The sequence below is a fragment of the Paroedura picta genome, chromosome 3 (assembly GCF_049243985.1).
Source record: "Paroedura picta isolate Pp20150507F chromosome 3, Ppicta_v3.0, whole genome shotgun sequence".
Taxonomy (NCBI): Eukaryota; Metazoa; Chordata; class Lepidosauria; order Squamata; family Gekkonidae; genus Paroedura; species Paroedura picta.
Window position 1 is genome coordinate 144,048,859 of NC_135371.1, and position 18,815 is coordinate 144,067,673.

The 18,815-nt window shown below is 44.2% G+C and overlaps 1 protein-coding gene across 9 annotated transcripts in view; it reads right to left on the reverse strand.

Moving 5' to 3' along the window:
• ARSG (arylsulfatase G) overlaps window positions 1-18,815 on the reverse strand; it is a 105,856-nt gene that overhangs the window by 41,504 nt on the left and 45,537 nt on the right. For 8 of the 9 annotated variants that reach the window (XM_077328367.1, XM_077328359.1, XM_077328363.1 and 5 more), the window contains 4 exons: window positions 18,077-18,264; window positions 16,427-16,474; window positions 14,811-14,922; window positions 12,840-12,977 (listed from right to left, as the gene is read on the reverse strand). In XM_077328367.1, the coding sequence (XP_077184482.1) occupies window positions 12,840-12,977; window positions 14,811-14,922; window positions 16,427-16,474; window positions 18,077-18,264 (486 nt within the window). The remainder of the gene's footprint in view (window positions 1-12,839; window positions 12,978-14,810; window positions 14,923-16,426; window positions 16,475-18,076; window positions 18,265-18,815) is intronic. The other variant, XM_077328364.1, reaches the window with a different exon arrangement.

Genomic DNA, 18,815 nt, shown 5'->3' on the forward strand with positions numbered 1-18,815 from the left:
TCCCCAGGAAAATGCTAACAAAAAAAAAACGTTTTTAAAAAGCATGTTTTTCTCTAGTGCTTTCTAAAAACTACAACATCCAGTAAACTCGCAGAGTGTGTCTCCAAAAGCTTTCACCATTGACATCCATTTGCAAGATAATCCTGCCAGTGACAGGGTGGGGAATAAGCAGCCAGCCATGGGGTTGAAGCTGGGAGGGGAAGGGAGGAGGGCATAGCTGGAGTATTTTTTTGTGCCATGGATCTAATGTGGAACAGGTACGGCGGGTTCCACCCAAGGAAAAAGGGGGGGAGCTCTAGTGCAAAATGCCTAGTGCCAATTCACTGCATCCCATGGGGATCCAAACTGAAGATTTGTAAAAGACTGTAGTATGGAAAAGTTCCTAATGTCTTTCTTTTCTATGATCAGTGTCAAACACTGCTATCAGGTACAGTAGAAACGGCAATGCTGACCCGCCCAGGTCCAGCTTTCTCTGGAGATCATCTGTCAGGGCGACCAGAGCTGTCTCTACCAGGCCGAAAGCTGGACTGGAATGGGTCAAATGCAGACGTATCTTCCAAGAAATTTTGCAGTTCTCCAGCAGCCTCCCTTTCAACCACCTTACGCAGAAATGCCAGATGTGATACTGAGTAGTACTTGGCCAGGACAGAAGGATCCAGCACTTGTTTTTTCAGAAGTGGCCTGACCCCCTGGAATTATAGCTCATGTCCAGGTGACAGAGATCTGTTCCCCTGGAGAAAATGCCTGCTTTGGTGGGTGGACTCCATAGCTTTATACTCCACTGAGGTCCTTCCCCATCCTACTCCGAAGTCTCCAGGTATTTCCCAATCCAGAGCTGGCAACCTTACCAGTTTACTGAATGAAGGTTGTCTGCCATTTTAATCTCCACCACTCCACTTTGCAACTCTTGTGGGCCTGGCAACACGTGAACTGGGGGAAAGACTGTCAAGAAAAACATACCACAATCTTGTACCTCAAATTTCCCACAACTACTTTTTTTGCCACTTGCGTCATCACCATTATGCTTGCCTTAGGCGTTGATTATATCATGGATGGTCTTTCCTTCTTTCCTATGGGGCAGCTACACAGGACTGTGTTTCTGAGCATTAGCACAAATACCCGGCGGGACTACAGATATACTCAAGGACCACATGCAATGTCCTGAGCCCTTCGATGGAAGGGTGGAATTATAAAAATGAAAGTAAATTGATAACAGCTTCTAGCATCTGCAGAAAAAGCTTTGGGTAGCTCTTTCCTGTTACGAACTAAAAACCAGATTTTCCGTCCAGTTCTGTTGCCACATTTTAGGATTTTTTTTCTTGTTTACTTTTCCTTCCCCTGTTGCTAAGTGCAACTAGGTTTGAGGCCTACTCCCACCGTCCAAAAAAGCTGACAGGCCATTTCCTCTTCTACAGTTTAGTTCCTAATCTCATTACCCTTCACTTCCCTCAAGCAGAGTCATGACATCCTGACATACTATTCCTGTTTGTCCCTTTTGCAAAACACCAGTGCCATTTGAGAAATCTCAGCCTTCCTTGGAAATTTGCTTGCTAAAGGGCCATACCTCTGTATTTCTCTATATTCACCAATTCTTCCTAATTTTGTATTTATGTTTTATCCCATTAGATTCCAGTTCTCATAACAAGAGCACTCTAGCAGCCTTTCTAGATGATTTAAGTAAAAATACATGTTTTAATCTTAATTTTAGAGTTGGTAATACCCAGAAAAGTGTTCTCCGTCATTCCCTGAAACTCATTCACCTTCAATGCCCACCAATCTAGCTTATGCCAAATTCCAAAGTTGGCGGGAAGAAAGAGGTAAGTTTAATTCTTGTACAAATGGAGAGTTACCTGCAGGAGTGGGCTGATAATGTTTTCAATACTTTACCAGATGTAAAAATTGAAGATGAGAACAAATGTACAATACAGCCACTAAGGGATGGATAGACAGATTTAAAAGTTATCAAGTTATCAGAAGCTGTTAAATAGTCAAGGAGACTTTCTAGGAAGATTGTTAGTGGTTTTCAAAGAAAAAGATTAGACTAGAAGAGCTACACTATTCAGCTGACACAGAAAACCAGATTGGATCCAAGAGATTGACAAGCACATCTTACTTCCATACAGCAGCCCTTCAAATTCTGCAGGGAAGAGGAAGAAACAGCAGGCATGACATTCATAAGAACTTCTTAAAATTCTGGAGTACAAAGACCAAGTCTTATAATGCACAGAAATTTGACATACACATTTTGCTCAGCTTTTGGAGAGTCTGATTGTAATGATTTGGGGGGGGCGATTCATCTGCTTCTAGCGCAAGGAAGCAGATGAATAACAGAAATTGAAGGTGATAATAGACCACAAGAAAGCCTTTATCATAAAGAACCCAAAAGAAGCAAGAAAAGATTTTGCTACATAACATGTGACTGAATTCTAAACAAGCATGAGGAGTCCCTCACATTATAAGGAAAGAAGTTGTGGATTAAACTGAGAATAAGTAAAATAACAGAACAATTTGTAAATCTGAAATGGTTCTAGTGTTCCCACAGAACGGAAAGCCAGTTAAGTATCCTGTGAAGAAGGTCCAAGTTATCAAAACAGGGCTACTTGATGTTTGAACGTCATTCAGGCACTATGTTTAAACCATCAGAGAATACATCCTGTTTTCTTGTTTACATCTATATTTATCTTCTCAAACAAAGCCTGTTCTTCCTTTGGGCCCTCCAACGGCAGTGGGTGGGATGATGACTGAGAAAGAACACGATTACTTCAAGTGTGTGTGTTTGCATCTTTTTCTGTACATGCTCTCAAAAGGCAAAATTGCCTCTGTTTCTAAGATACACTCAAAAATATAGCTTTCTGGCCACTAGACATTATATCGAGACTTCTAACATCTAATATTGGCTGTTTTCACACTTTACAATCCATACAAACTGTGCCAGTGATTCCTATTCTGTCTTTTAGTCATACACAAGATTACAGATTCTCTTGAACTCCTTTCCATGGAGTGACCAATTTGGATCAGGATTGCCATGTGAGGGGCTTCAGTGGTTACCACCACACCATTGTCTTGATTTGAATCAGTCCTGGGGTTCTATTTGCCCTCTTGGGGAAAGCTGCATATATCCTGGAATTCACATAGGTTTTTATATGGGGGAAAAGGCATGAGCAGGGGCTGAATGCCCCTCCCCTTGTGCACAGTGGTCCCAATCTAGATCAGGCACCTTGAGCAATGGAATGGAAAGAAACCCACAACTCACATCCAGCTGAAAAGCAGAATGGAGATTCTAGAGAAAACCTGTGCAGACTGTAAATCAGCCCTCAGTTTGCACAATGGCAGCCACCTCATCTACACTGCTAAAAACCCTGGAGAATTCTTTATGGTTGAACCAAACCTAGCTCCTGGTTACCTTCCTCAAATCACAAATGCATCGGGATAAACATATGAGTCTGAAAACACATGTGCATTGTGAAGTGCAGGAAAACTGAAAAGTAAGCATAGATCAGATTCCAATGGGTAGCTGTGTTGGTCTGAAGTAGCACAATAAAATCAGAGCCCAGTAGCACCTTTAAGACCAACAAAGAGTTATTCAGGGCATGAGCTTTCCAGGGCAAGCACTTTTCGTCATAGTCTGACGCCCTGGTCTTAAAGGTGCTACTTGTTGGTCTTAAAGGTGCTACTAGACTGATTTTATTGAGCATAGATCAGTCTTCCCACCTGCAGGACTTCTCCTGACGTTAGGATCCATCTACACAAAGCTCTTGTGATAGGCAAGAGATATTTTGGATATGGGATGAGATGATAGATAAGAGATATTTTGGATATGGGATTCATCTGAACACCCTGCAGCCCCCCCCCCTCCCCCCGTGCAGCCTGCTTTCTCTTTCCTTTAATCTCTTCAGGAAAGATACTTAAAAATGTAAATTGAGGCCATGGAGAGAAAAAGGAGTAGGGGGAGCATTCTGCATTTTGGGAATTCTTAGTCTGAGGAATCACATAATCACAGAATCATAGAGTTGGAAGGGGCCATACAGGCCATCTAGTCCAACCCCCTGCTCAACGCAGGATCTGCCCAAATCTGCCTGATCCTAAAGCATCCTAAAGCATCCAAGAAAAGTGTGTATCCAACCTTTGCTTGAAGACTGCCAGGAAGAGTGCTTGTACTCGAAAGCTCATGCCTTGAATAAATCTTTCTTTGTCTTAAAGGTGCTACTGGACTCTGATTTTATTGTGCTACTAGTTAAAAAGCCCATTGTATGTCTTAAATACAATGGGCGCTAGCCTGTCGTGGCAGGGAGGCCCTGGCAGCGGCGCCGCTGGGCCCAGATCACTCACCGGGAGCCTGGCGTCGAGCTGGGGATGCTGCAGGTCCGTGAGAAGCCGGTAGGTGTTCTGGCCGCGGCTGCCGGGCGGCTCCTGGGCCTCCGGCGGCTGCGGCGGCTTCTGGGGCCGATTCCCGGGCTGGTGAAGGGAGCAAGGCTGGTGGGCGTCTCCCGGAGCTCGGGCGGTGGCGACGGCGGCTTGTGGGGCCGATCCCCGGCCTGTGGAAGGGAGCGAGGGCGCTGGGCGGCTCCTGGGGCTGGGGCGGCGGCGGCGGCTTCTGGAGACGATTCCCGCCCTGGCGACGGGAGCGAGGCTGCCGGGCGGCTCCCAGGGCTCATGCGGCAGCGACGGCTTCTGGGGGCGATTCCCGCCGGGCAGCTCCCAGGCCTTGGGCGGCGGCAGGGGGTTCTGCGGCGGGCTGAGGCATCGGGTGGCGCTTCGCGGCTCTGGTGGCGGCGCGGCTGGCACTGGGCCAGTGTGGCAACTGAAAGCGGCGGCCGGTGGGCGGCAGGCGAGTGTGTCAGCGGGCGGCAAGGCGGCCCGCTGGCGACAGGAGGAGGTGCAGCTCCTGCCAGAGATGCGTCCAGCTCGGCGGCAAGTGGGGAAATGGTGGATGTGGGCGGCGAGTCCAGGGCGGGCCAAGTGGCCAATAGGGAGGCGTGCTATGCACGCCTCCCAATTGGCCACTTGGCCCTTGAGTGGCATTCGGAGGGGCCCAATCAGGAGCCGCTTCGCGGCTCCTGATTGGACCCCTCCAAGTTTTTATCCAGGACTGGTCCCGCCCTAACTCCTCCCCACAACCCCTTACTCTTTTATATAGTCCGTGGCGCCCATGGCACCATGGGCGGTGTACAGATTTCAGACCAACAGGGCTGCCCATTTGAATCTAACGTTTTAGTCAAAATATATAAGCTTTCGTGTGAAAGCACAGCTCTTCAGAAACCCAAACTTTGTTCTGCTGGTCATTATAGCAAAGTGCCTTTTTACATTTGAGACTCAAGATTACCGGTGTCTTCTTGAGAAAGCGCACAATAGGCTCAGTAAAATAAATCAATTGGTTTCTGGTTGGCTCAGGATGCAAATGGGCAAACAGCGCTCAGCTGGAACACCCACTTCATTTCTCATGTGCATGTGTTTCAGGCAGTGCAAGGGAGGTTCACATGCAAGTGCTCAGTGTAGTGTAGCGATCCCCAACATGTGGTCCTTCAACTAATTGGAGGTGGGCCCCGAAGGACGCCTTCTCACCCCCCCCCCGGCCCTTTACTTCATCCCCCCCCCGGCCCTTTACAACACACTTCATTGTTGTGGCGTGTCTGTATCTTATTTTGAAGGGATGTTTAAACATTACCATAGCGATCAGAGAGCATTAGGGCAGCGGTTGAGAGTAGAAGAGTAAACTACCCCCCTCCCACCGGGCCTCAGTAAAAGGCGTTGAGTGGTCCCCGGCGTTGAGTGGTCCCCGGTGATAAAAAGGTTGGGGACCACTGGTGTAGAGGACAAGATGTTCCACCCGTCACCCATTTAGTGCTGAAGAGCAGATTAGCCAAGCTTCTTAGTTCTTCATTATTTCCCCTTTCAGCAGAAAAAGTGACCTGTGCTCACTAAAAACAAGCATGGGTAAGCAGCTGGATTTGATTCACACTGCAGTAATGAAGGAAAGAGGCCAGGCCCAGTTTGGCTTCATCTCTTTTCCTGGGCTTGCTTGAAGTTCCCTTCAAAAACTATCCTACCCGTTTTTCTATGAGTGACTCCCATGTGTCCGGAAAATACTGAAATGATTTCCTCATGAGGGTCAATCATAGGCATGTGTGACTCGATCTGGCTGAAAAGTACCTGAGTCAACCTTGATCTGGGCACAAATCAGCTGAATTGGGTGTGAATCGCCATTTCCCAATAAGTTTAAATGGCCAAAGCCACCTTGCTCGGATTGCTGAATCTTTATTCTGCGTGATTCAGCTATTTGAGCAAGTGGCTGTTTAAACTTTAAAGGGAAAGAGAAAGGGGGGGGGGAAGTTCCCCTTTTTGTCTTTCTTGCTGGGCTCTGCGCAGTTGGGGTGTTTGAGGCAGAGGCACCAAATTTGCACCCTGATGGTGATGGGAAAATATTTATTCAGTCATAGTATGGACAGATTCTTCCATAGGGGAAGAAAAAGATTCAAACCGCTTTTGATTTGGTCCAAATTGATTCGGACCGAATCACCTATTATGTAGTTTTGATTCAGCCAAATCGATTTGGATACAGCCAAATTGATTTGGCGGCATTGAAACATATGGTGCCATCAAGCCTCTGTGGATTTCCCCCTTTCCATCTTTTCCAGGCTCTCAGGGGATGGGGTTTGAGGTAGAGGCACCTCAAATTGTTGCAGGAGCCTCTCCTCAAAAGAACCCCCAGGTTGCAAAAAGATTGGAATAGAGGGTCCAATTCTATGGGCATACAAAGAGGGTTCCCTGTCCAAAAACAATTTTTTATGGTGAGAACTGTTCTCACCATAGGAAATACTGGAGGTCATATGGGGGCACTCTATTTGGGTGCTCACCATCAGGGTGAGAATTTCACAGTCAAGTTCTAGACAATGGCTCCCATCTTGAAGTGGGATAACTTAAATATTACATTGGACAAGTGGAGGTACTCATGCTCCTATGCAGATAGGGGAATAATTAAGGCAATCATTTTGACATAAATCTTGGACATAATTTGAATATGTTGTTACATCATTGGAATGGAATTTTGTTATATATATAGTTAGATATTTAGATATTAAAAGAGCCTCTTGTGGTGCAGAGTGGTAAGGCAGCAGAAATGCTGACTGAAGCTGTCTGCCCATGAGGTTGGGAGTTCAATCCCAGCAGCCGGCTCAAGGTTGACTCAGCCGTCCATCCTTCCGAGGTTGGTAAAATGAGTACCCAGCTTGCTGGGGGGTAAACGGTAATGACTGGGGAAGGCACTGACAAACCACCCCGTATTGAGACTGCCATGAAAAGCTGGAGGGCGTCACCCCAAGGGTCAGACATAACCCGGTGCTTGCACAGGGGATACCTTTACCTTTACCTTTATTTGGATATTAGCAGACGACAATTTCTACCACTTCTCGAAATGAATGCCAGTTTAGCATCTACTAAAGGAAACCAGATGATGGTAGCATGAAAACTGCTAATAACCATCTAGCTTATACACAAAAATGCACAAGACTGGCTGCTCAATATAGGCCTAAATACACATGAAGAGGCCCTATACAGAATCAAGCCATCCATGCATTAAATATTCTCTACTCAGACTGACAGCAGCTTTCCAAGGTCACAGGCTACAGTCTTTCGTATCACCTCCCAACTGATCCTTTTAATTGGAGATGCCAGTAATTCAACCTTCTGCATGCCAAGCAGATACTCCACCACTGAGCTACAGCCCCTCTGCAAGGGCTGTTGATATTACAGCGAACATATGTACAACTTGCCTTATATGTTTACATCTGTTTGTAAGAAAGAGCCAATGCACATGCACTTTACAAATGAAACTAGGGACCTGGATAAATGTATCACACATTCAGCTGTACACTTTGAAAATACATCAAATATATACTGTATATGGATTGTACATGCATTCACTGTAATTTGTGAATAGGTCTTCTGTCATTGTCAAATGTCTGGAGTTCCAGAAAGGTATGTATGAATCAGAGGAAGGAAGTTTAAAGCAGTTTCACATATATTCTTTGGGTACTATTCCTAGCTTCTTTGTGGGAGAACAGTAATCAGGATTGGGCCCATTTATTTACCATCCAAGAAGAGCAAAGCTGCTCCTATGTGAGATGGATGTAGCCATGACAAAATTCATGTCAGTGCCATTTCGCTGTGAATCCTGGCTGCTTCACATTCAGACTAGGAAAAAGTTACACAAGAAACTTTCAAGGGCCGGCAATCCTAGTAAAGTTTAATTAATAACTCCAGAATAAAGCATCCAGAACGTCTACTGTCACCTTTGTACTTTGGGTGTTCTCTGGCCAAATGTTCATTTCCCTTTAATAGGTATGAACAGTATCATCATGAGGTGGGCATCCACAATGCACCTAGTTGAAAACAGACATGTGGCTAACAGACCTGTCTCCTGACTTCCTCTTCTCCTTAGCAGCCTCCTCCTGGGCACCCTTGAATACCACATCATGTTTGGCTTCACCCTACTGATATTGTCTTGGCCAGAGTCTGCACTTACTTTGTTTATTCCATTGTCAATCCTGTTGAATTTAGATAGATTTGAATTCTGGTCTTCCTCTTTTCCCCCCCTCCCCATTGAAACAGGAAAGTGTTCTGCACATGGTTAGGGTAGTTCAGAAGGGGGGGGGGAGCCAAGCCTCTTTCTTTCTTTTCTTGAAGGGGGGGGGAGAGTAGCCAAGCAGGGAGCCTCTTCTTTTTCTTGGAGGGGCGGGGAGAGAGGATTGAAGAAGGCAGAGGAGGGAGAAAAAAAATCCAAGACCGACAGAAGTTGAGAGAAATTAGGGGCTTCTCCTTTAAGGCAAGCTTGTCACATGGGCACCTTTGACCAATCCGAGAGTCTCTACCACGGAGGGGAGCCCAGATTCAAAATAACCTCCTTTCTCAATCTGAATCTTAAAATATTGAGCATTAAAAGCACTTGAAGATATCACACAATAAAGGTAGGGTCACTCCGGATCAATCCTTCTTGCTGCAGAAGGAAAATTTAAATCACCCAAAATCAAAATGGAAATCGCATTCTCTGTAGTCGGCAGGGACTGAATCGACCTGGGATTGGAATAAAAGCTCCAGTTTACACCCTGGTCCCATTCTGATGACCATTTTTCTCTCCACTGTTGTTCAGAACACCCCAATACCACCCACATTCTATGAAGCCACAGCTGCTTTCTTTTTCTATGAATCTGTGTCCTTTCTTGTCATACGGCTCACTTGCATCTGTAGTCCAGGAGTTTTATCTAGCTGTTCGACCAGTTTACGGACAGCAAAACGAGCACAATCATGACAGGAAAGCATAATGTCTTCAGGCATTCTATCTATAGAAGACTATTTAAAACATGTCAAAGAACAGACCTACATCTGCCATCAGTTGTCGCTGGAACTATCCATGAACAGAAACTGAAACCCAAAATGGTAACTTCTACTTGTCACCCTGAAGAGCTTCTACTATTCAAAGAAGACAATACTGATATTGAAAGCCTCATGGTCTGATTTGACATAAGGCATCTTCATGAGCATATTGCCAGCAGAGGCTACAGAGCCATCTGAGAGAACTGCTGATTCTGTGAAAGGCAGATTGTGAGTGGGTGGGCAGAAAGTGTTTGTGCCAGTGCCTGTGGCATTCGCCCAGGGAAACGGTGATCGCCACTTTGGAGTCGAGAGGCACATTTCCTCTAGGCCAGATTGGCCAGGGATCCTGGCTTTCCTGGGGAGGGGGGGTCTCATCTGGGTATGAAATTGGAGTCACTTTGGGTGGGCAGGTAGTTGTAAGGTTCCTGCATTGTGCAGCGGGTTGGACTAGATGACTCCATGATTCTATGTCAAGTTCTCCACTACCTCTTCTGTAATGTGCATTACAACTTGCCTTATTATCTGACATCATTATGTCAAATACTTTCCATCCCTGTCAGCCAGTGGTGAGAAGGAACCATGCTGTATCACAACAGAATACAAGTGTGGGGAGGAGGGGAGATGTGGGAACATGGGACTGCTTGTTTTCAACAGTAGCTCTTGTTTCCAAAGTGGGTCTACCTTTCCTCAGTCTATCTGGGTTTAACTGATTATTGTAGTTTTGCCAGTCTAAGTTTCATATTTAATCTTTATACTATACTTATCATAAAATTATGTGTCAAGAGCCTATTACTACACATACTTCCAGCTATCATTCAGGGCACAATGCACAATCCAATGCCCTCAGCCAAATCTGAGACCATAATTGCATTGGTAGGTCAGAAACAAACACCCGCAGAAGTTATATGAGGCATTCCTAAAATTGCAGCACATGTCCTAGAAAATGCTGAAACAGACTGATAAAGCCAGACAAGCACTCAGGAGTTACCTTTTACAAGACATGCCTGGCTTAGAAGACAGAGTTTGTTGCATAGAACCTTTTCAGGTTGTCATGAATAATTTATAGGCCACACTGGATTTTTCCCACTCACAGACTACAAGCGGAAGGCCTCTATTTTTTTTTTTAGTCAATTGGTGATTCTTGGTCCTGTGGAGGAAGAAGCTACCTAAGAACAACAGGGGACCCACCAAACAAAGATACTCAAGAACGATCCCTTCCAACAAACCTCAGGGACATCTCTGCCCCCATATCTGCTCTGCAACAAAACTACAGGACATAACAGCATGAGCCCTCCAATCACAGATTCATTCACCAGCACGTTTTCCGGAGTGATGTCTGTCACCTTCCAACAATGTCTTTTGCCACAGAATACAGACCAGGGCCTAGTCTGCACACAATAGATAATGCACTTTCAATGTGCTTTGGCAGCTGGATTTTCCTGTGCAGAACGGGAAAATCTACTTCTAAAGTGCATTGAAAGTGCATTATCTATTGTGTGCAGACTAGGCCCAGGATAGTTTCAATGCAAGAGAATAAAGAGACGCAAATCAAATATTAAAAACATTTACTTAGAAACCAGTGAAGGGACAAGTCACCATCCTAGGGCACTGTGTAAAACTATTAAAGTTTTTATATTTTAACAAATATATTTCAGTCTCTAAGGAGAGGCTGCTAAGTTTGTATTGACCAACACAGATGAAATTTGGACTCAATAAAACTGAGCATGTCTAGCTCACAGGAGAGAGTAATTGTCTCTCTTTCAACCTTTATTTGGGTCACTGATTTCATCTCTCATGGGAACTACTCAGGAGTGAGTCTACTCACTGGTTCTTGTATTCATTGACTGAATCTTTATTTGTGAATTGTGACATGATACAACTACTGCTGTCTCTTGTATTGCTGGACTCTTTCATCTTCACATTGTTAACAATGTCTTCTATCTGTGCTCAGTTTGTGTGTATGGATACCTCAGAAATCTGCAAATGGCTTATATCCTGCTTGCCTGCTGTGAAGGGGGAGGCAACAGTTCTGCAAGCTGTTTGGATGCACATGGATAAATTTGGATGTATCCGTTTACACTACTTTCTGGTTTGACTGCACTTTTTATTTGCCTTTACTCCTCCGCACCTGCTGCCCCATCTGCTGCCCCATCCAATTTTAATACGTACACTGTTAAAAGAAAAAAGATTGGCTTCAGGTGTGTCTGCCTTTGATGCGTCTGCCCATGAACCCACATAATCTTGCAATAGTTGATTGTGATCCCTTCTCAAACAGATTCTCTCAACAACAACGACAAGCAAATGTCCTGCAATGGGACCTAAATCAATTTCCAGACTTTTTGGCATCGGATAAATCTAAATACATCTTCATTTCAGCTACCTACCTAGCCTTATTAGAGAGCTGCTTCTCTGAGCCTTCTCCTTGGCCAGATGCTCTGTGTTAGGAAGGTTGTTATAAGAAAATTCCTTTTTTTCAGAGGCTTTGTCCCTATCTATGACAGTATCCAAGGCCAACTAATCTAACCACTACTAGAGAGAGATCCAGGCCTCTCATCAGTGGGAAAGGTGAAAAAGCTCCTAAGTGGCAAAAATAGTCAAATAACTGTTTATATTGCCAAATTTTGTGGTGCTGCCATTAAGCTGCGTAGTCCTTTTATAGGGTAATTTTTTGAAAAATCAGTTTTATAGTATCTGCAGTTTATAACATGAATCCAACCAGTTTAACTGCTGTTTGGTCTAAATGACCGTAAATAAAAATCACATCACCTCTGATTAAAACAGGTGTATAAATCCAATGATGAATTAATTAATTAATTAATTAATTAATTAATTAATATTGCTGCAGAAGAACATTCATCTCATTGGATACAGATGCCCAAAATTAAGCGCAGAAAAAAACTGTCTTTTGAGTTTGCAGAACAAAGTGGTAGTGATATTACAAAGCCCCCCCCCCCGAAAACCCAAGAGCAGTGTTGTCTGTTGGTGTGACTTTCTAAAATGGATGAATACTCCTGCTGCGTTTTAAATGAGTTGTACCAGACAGCCAGTCTGAAGACAGAGGAGAAACAAGATAGAGAAGTGATTATTACACCTGTAGAATGTGTTGTGAAGGCAGAAGGAAGCCATTTTCATACTACAGGAGAAAGAAATATGAGTTCTGTAAACAGTTATATCTGTATATAGAATTTTGATACAGGCCTCAAAAGCAGAGTTTCAACACCAAAACCACTGGTCACGCCAGCTACCACTAGAAAGCAGAAGTTCAACTTATTTTCAAATAACAGTTCCATTGTTATTTCCAAGTTCCACTGTCATTTTGAAATTTTGCCTTCCCTGTCATGGCTCAGAAAAGCAACTAAGCCACAAAGCCTGGATTGGCTGAAGGCCATTGGACACATAAAATGACTCTACGGCCTTTCCAGCTGAGGAGGCCAGAAATGAACAATCACTCATTTGAGAGGTGTCCTCACCTTGCATAGTCGATAAACTGAACCGCTTTGTCTGCATACTTTGTAGCCATGCTAGTTAGGTTCACAGGCTGCTGGATGATAGTGAGGTTTTCAAAAAGTGGAAGTGCCACATTAGAGTAACATCCTCTCGGGTGGCTGCTGGATAAAAACAGATTTCGAAAAAAGTTATCAATCTGAAGTTATTTATATTTATTTATTACTTCAATTTATAGCCCGCTACTCCCCTAAGGCTCGTGGCAGGTAACAACATATAAAAACCCATAAAGACCCTAATACATAAAAACATCCTACAAAAACAAATACACCGTCCAACCCAACCAACCCGACAGCGGCAGCATTCCCAGGGAGGGGACCAGGGAGCACTGCATATATTGCCCTGAGAGGGGAAGGGGGGTCCGATCTTACAAGGAGGCACCGGCCTGAACCATAGGCCTGGTGGAAGAGCCTTGTTTTGCAGGCGAGGCGGAAAGATCGTAAATCCTGCAGGGACCGTAGCTCTTCCAGGAGCTCATTCCACCAGGTAGGGGCCAGGACCGAGAAGGCCCTGGCCCTGGTTAAGGCCAGGCGCGCCTCCTGGGGGCCGGGAATCACCAACAAATTTGTCCCTGCAGAGCGTAAGTTGAAGACAGAAATCAGTATAATTTTAGGGTTGGGGCTATAGCACGCAGGGAGTCCATCTACTTTGGATGCGGGTTCAGGGTGGGAAGCGCGCGGGCGGCAGTGCATGGAGAGGTGCCTGGAGAGGTGCGGAGGGGGTAGCAGCGAGGTTCCTTGGTGGGCAAGGGCTGTCGCTGGGCAGAGGGAAAGCAGCAGCGTTGCAGCGGCATGGGGCAACCTTCCTCTCCGGCGGTCATCCCCGTCCTTGGCCGTTCGCTTTGCACGCCTCCCAATTGGCCACTTCGCCCTGGAGTACCACTCGGAGGAGCGAATCAGGAGCCGAGTTTTTATCCTGGACAGTGCCCGCCCACTCTCCTCCCACTTAGCCCTTAGCCTTTTATTTAATACCGCGGAGCGGTTTACAGATGACTACCTAATACAGCCTTTCTCAACATTTTTATTATTGATAAACTCCTGAAACATTCTTCAGGCTTTGAGAAACCCTGAAGTGGTACAATCATGCAGAATATAGTTGGGAAGCATAGCTGTGTACATGTCTACCTGGGGCCACTCCCCTACAGGCCCATCATTGGCCATTTTGGGAGGGGGCTGGTGGGCTGACATAACCATATGTGGTCATATCACACAATAAATGTTTAACAAATTTTAAAAAAATATATTACAAGTTAATTAACTCCCACCCATTCAGGAAACCCTTCCAGGGCCTGACCTAATATGAAGAGAGATAGCTATCTCCATTATGCTCTGATTATTAATTTTCAAGGGGATTCAGCAAAACAATGTTTTTATAGAACAAGGAAAAAACATCCTCTTGAGAATTCCAGACATGGAACATGCAGTATCTTTCCTGGTCTGAACCTTACAAAAATGACCTCATGTTTCTTAGAACATATGCAGTGCTCAAAATTGGAAGGAAGTAAGTCAGAGTCCATGAACAGAGCAATCCTAGCAATCCTACCCCTATAAGTCTATTGAAGCCTACTTAGGATTGCACTGCTAGCGTAGTAAAATCTGAAAGACCCAAATTCAAATTCCTATACTACCATGAACTTAACTGGGTGAACACAGGCAAGTAATTCACCCTAATGATAACAAAATTTATGTAAAGACAAAATGAGGAAGGGAGAATTATGTATGCTGTCCTAAGTTCTTTGGAAGACGATTGGGATAAAATATGCACTAGAATAATTAGGTAGTAGAGACAAGGCCACCAAAATTGTGCAATTCACAATCTATTGGACTAAACTGACTAGGAGGATAGAAACAGAAGGAGGCAAGTAAAGGACAGGAAAATCTCTCATTGAACAGCACTGATGACAAGGGTGTCATTGCTCCTCACTAGGGAAGCCATACCTGGTGGTGGTAGAGTGCTGAGGGCAAGCTGGGCAGGGAGGACAATTATAGCCTGGTGTGTCAGTGCATCCCATATCATGGCTGTAGGGGATCCCAAAATAATAATCAAAGCCTAGGATTAAAACCACAGTGTTAGGACATTTAAGGGCACCAGCTATTCTTGCTCAGCTGTCTTAAACACCCTTGCTGAAGATTCAATTTGTAAAAACAACTTCGTTTCATGAATTGTTACTAGTAAGTGCAACAGCTATGTCTTGACAATTGGATGCCTGTGAGCAAATTCTTGAACCTCTGAGGGACCAGTCCATTCATTGCAGAACAAATTTCGAAAAACCATATTCAGAATATGGCATTGAATGGTATAAGCCCACAAAATATCATGAACGGGCTAAAACTTCTAATATCAGCAGTGGGCAGAAACAGGAATGGTGAACTAACTCAAGATTCTCACCGTTCCTATATCTGGTTTACAAGAAGGCCTGTCTGTTACATGAATAATTTGCTGGAATAATCACAGGAATGGAAACTGTAACAAGGGATTTGGTCCATTAAGGTTCCCTCCCCGCCCCCCATGCTTCTTGGTAAAAATCCAACTGTGTAATCATCTTTAGTGCTTTTATTATTACTAATTGCTCTAAATGTTTCTCATGCCAATTCCATTTTATACCTCATTCATAATCAAAACAACCTAGCAAAGTATGCTATTACTAATCCCGTATTAGAGATACGGAACTGAAGTTAAGAAAATGCAACCTGCAAAAGTTACCCAATCAATGAATGGATTTTGAGTGTAGAGACTGCTTTTTCAAGCTGTAACTAAAACTGGATCTTCTTTTATGTTTGCACAATTCAACAAGCTAGAATCATTATACACATTCCATGAAGCTCAAAAAGAAAAGAAACTGGTCATGGTTTAAATTTTAGTTCAACAGAGAACATGGTTGGCCTTAACTGCTGATAATGCAGCTTTTGGTTAATGCAACAGAGAGGATTATCTCAAAGGCTGCTTCCATTAAGCCTTAGCTACTATCCAATAAAATCAACTTATGGAGCTACCTTCACAGAGTGGGACTTTTCTCTCACTGAAGCCACCTCTCTCCTATTTTGGTCCTTGGGTTCATCAGAACAGCCTGGAGGGGGACAAAAGAGCCAGCTTGGTGTAGTGGTTAGGAGGGTGGACTTCTAATCTGGTGAGCCGGGTTTGATTTCCCGTTCCTCCTCCACGTGCATCCAGCTGGGTGACCTTGGACTCACCATAGCACTGATAAAGCTGTTCTTACCAAGCAGTAATATCAGGGCTCTCTCTGCCTCACCTACCTCACAAGTTGTCTGTTGTGGAGAAAGGAAAAGGAAGGTGATTGTAAGCTGCTTTGAGACTCCTGGTAGCATATAAGAACCAAATCTTCTTCTTTCAAGTAGGCAGAGCAAACTGGCAGAAATTGCTGTTTTGTCTCCCTATCATAATTATCTTTATGAGCTGGGAATTGTTTGGTATGCAGGAACATTCATTTATGTGCACCACACCTGCAGTATGAATAGTGTAGCCCAGATGTGAGGTATATGTCTGGATGTACTCTTTATACTTCAAGGAAAGAATAATAATATGAAGTCCTTACCACGAAAACTGGGATGATGGAGGCCATTGTGTCCTAAGTGCCATTTCCCTGCAATGAAACCATTAGGAACAATCTTCAGTAAAACAGCTCTACCATACACACTAAACACATCATCATTGTACTGGAGAACATTTTCTCTATATCAAGAGCACCCAGTCACCAGTGTTGTGTGTGTTTTTGGACCCCTACATATACCCAACACGTTATCCCCGTTCTTCTGTGAAATGCTGGTTGTTTTGCTGCTGAATGCATGGACCTCTCCTCAACTAGATTGGCAAATATTGCCTTCCCCTCAAAAAACTCTCCCCCCTTTCCTTACTTACTTTTCTTAGCCAGCCTTGGGTGTTTGTTTTTTGAAGTGTTTTGTGTGCATGCATTTCCCCTTAATAGGAATTTTCAAGTTTAACATCCAGCTGATGTGTGCTTGCATGTGTTTCTTTAAGGGATTAATCCATATTGGTGAAGATCCCAAGTTACCCCGTTTTGCTATGTTTATGTAAGCTAACAATTCCCCTAATAAACTAGGAGATCTTCCTATTTTGGTAACAGTTACAGCTAACTTATGGCAACTTAGCAAGAGGCTTATACAACAAACTCAGGTGGCTTTGAAAGCAAAGCATCTTCTTTCAGGCCTTGTGATAACGTTGCTCAGAAGTATGATCTAGGGAAGGGAAGAAAATACCCAACCATTGGGGGGGGGAGATTTTGCATGTAAATCAAATATTAGCGTAGGACCTATATTTGCAATTATGCCTCCCTTTCATTGCAATGTGAATGTCTATGCATATTTCTCTGTCATCACCAATATATAAGAAATAGGACATGCTGCATTAACGTCCCAGAAGCTACTACCACAGAGTCTCACATGCTTGCGATATGAGTGTCTGAAACTAAAGCAACTAAAAATGCACTGGAGACAATGCTGCTTTTATAGATACTACTGATGACTTAGCATCCCCTGTCACAAAAAGAATCCATGAAGAGGGGAGCACCTTTTGGCCCAAGTTCCCCTATGACAAGTACCAAGAAACCAACTGTGCTGACTGTATCCTCCATCAGCCATGCTAATTATCCTGCACAATTGACCAGAATCATATCCCTTTGCATTGGCAGAGTTGCTACATTGCAGTGATCTTCACCATTGTAGCTTAAGGTAAAGGTAAAGGTATCCCCTGTGCAAACTCCGAGTCATGTCTGACCCTTGGGGCGATGCCCTCTAGCGTTTTCATGGCAGACTCAATACAGGGTGGCTTTGCCAGTGCCTTCTCCAGTCATTACCGTTTTACCCCCCCAGCAGCAAGCTGGGTACTCATTTTACCGACCTCAGACTTCTAATCTGGCATGCCATGTTCGATTCTGCGCTCCCCCACATGCAACCAGCTGGGTGACCTTGGGCTCGCCACGGCACTGATAAAACTGTTCTGACCGAGCAGGAATATCAGGGCTCTCTCAGCCTCACCCACCTCACAAGATGTCTGTTGTGGGGAGAGGAATGGGAAGGCGACTGTAAGCCGCTTTGAGCCTCCTTTGGGAATAGCGGCATATAAGAACCAACTCTTCTTCTTCTTCTTCTTCTTGGGAATTCCTGTTTTAACACCCATTCAGAGGAAATAAAACAGCTACTTTGAGGCTCCCAATAGGTTGAGTTACCTATCATAGCAGTAAGGTAGCCAGCTTCCTTCAGAACTTCAGCTAATGTTGTCTCATTCAATGGGAGGCCACCCACTGATGTGACAGCAAAATTATGGGTCACACCATTGCGGATGCCAAGACGTCCTGTAAGTAGAGAAGCACGAGATGGGGAGCAGGTGGATGCAGCAGAATGGAAATCTACAAATCTAGAAATAACACAAAGAAAAGGTTTCATATGTTATTTACAATTCATCATACTCTCTTATCTTTGATGCAAACAGCCTTAAACCAGTTCTGCTATAAAATTAATAACGGCAATCCTAATCTCTTCTCTTTACCTCCTATGTAAAGCCATTGTGGTTCTTAGATAAACTTGTGATGCAACAAAATTTTTAAAATTAACATTGGTCCTTCCATATGGTAGGAGTAGAGCTCTCCTGGCAATGTTCTTCTCCTTATGCTCTATGTCATATCAGTTCTAATCTGCAGAAAAGTCAGGGTATTTATCACCATTGCCATCCCTCTGACACTTGACTCCCAATTCTTATGCTTAGGGAAATTTTAGCCTTCTTGGATTCTCTAAAAATGACAATGTCAACACTTTCCTGGTAACCTAATAGTTATTATTATTATTATTATTATTATTTGATTTATTCCCTGCCACTCCCTAGCGGATGGAGAGAAGACCCTGAAATTGCTAGATGTACAAAAATAATCTTATCCCACAGATAAGTGAGGGGCCCATAATGCAGTTATA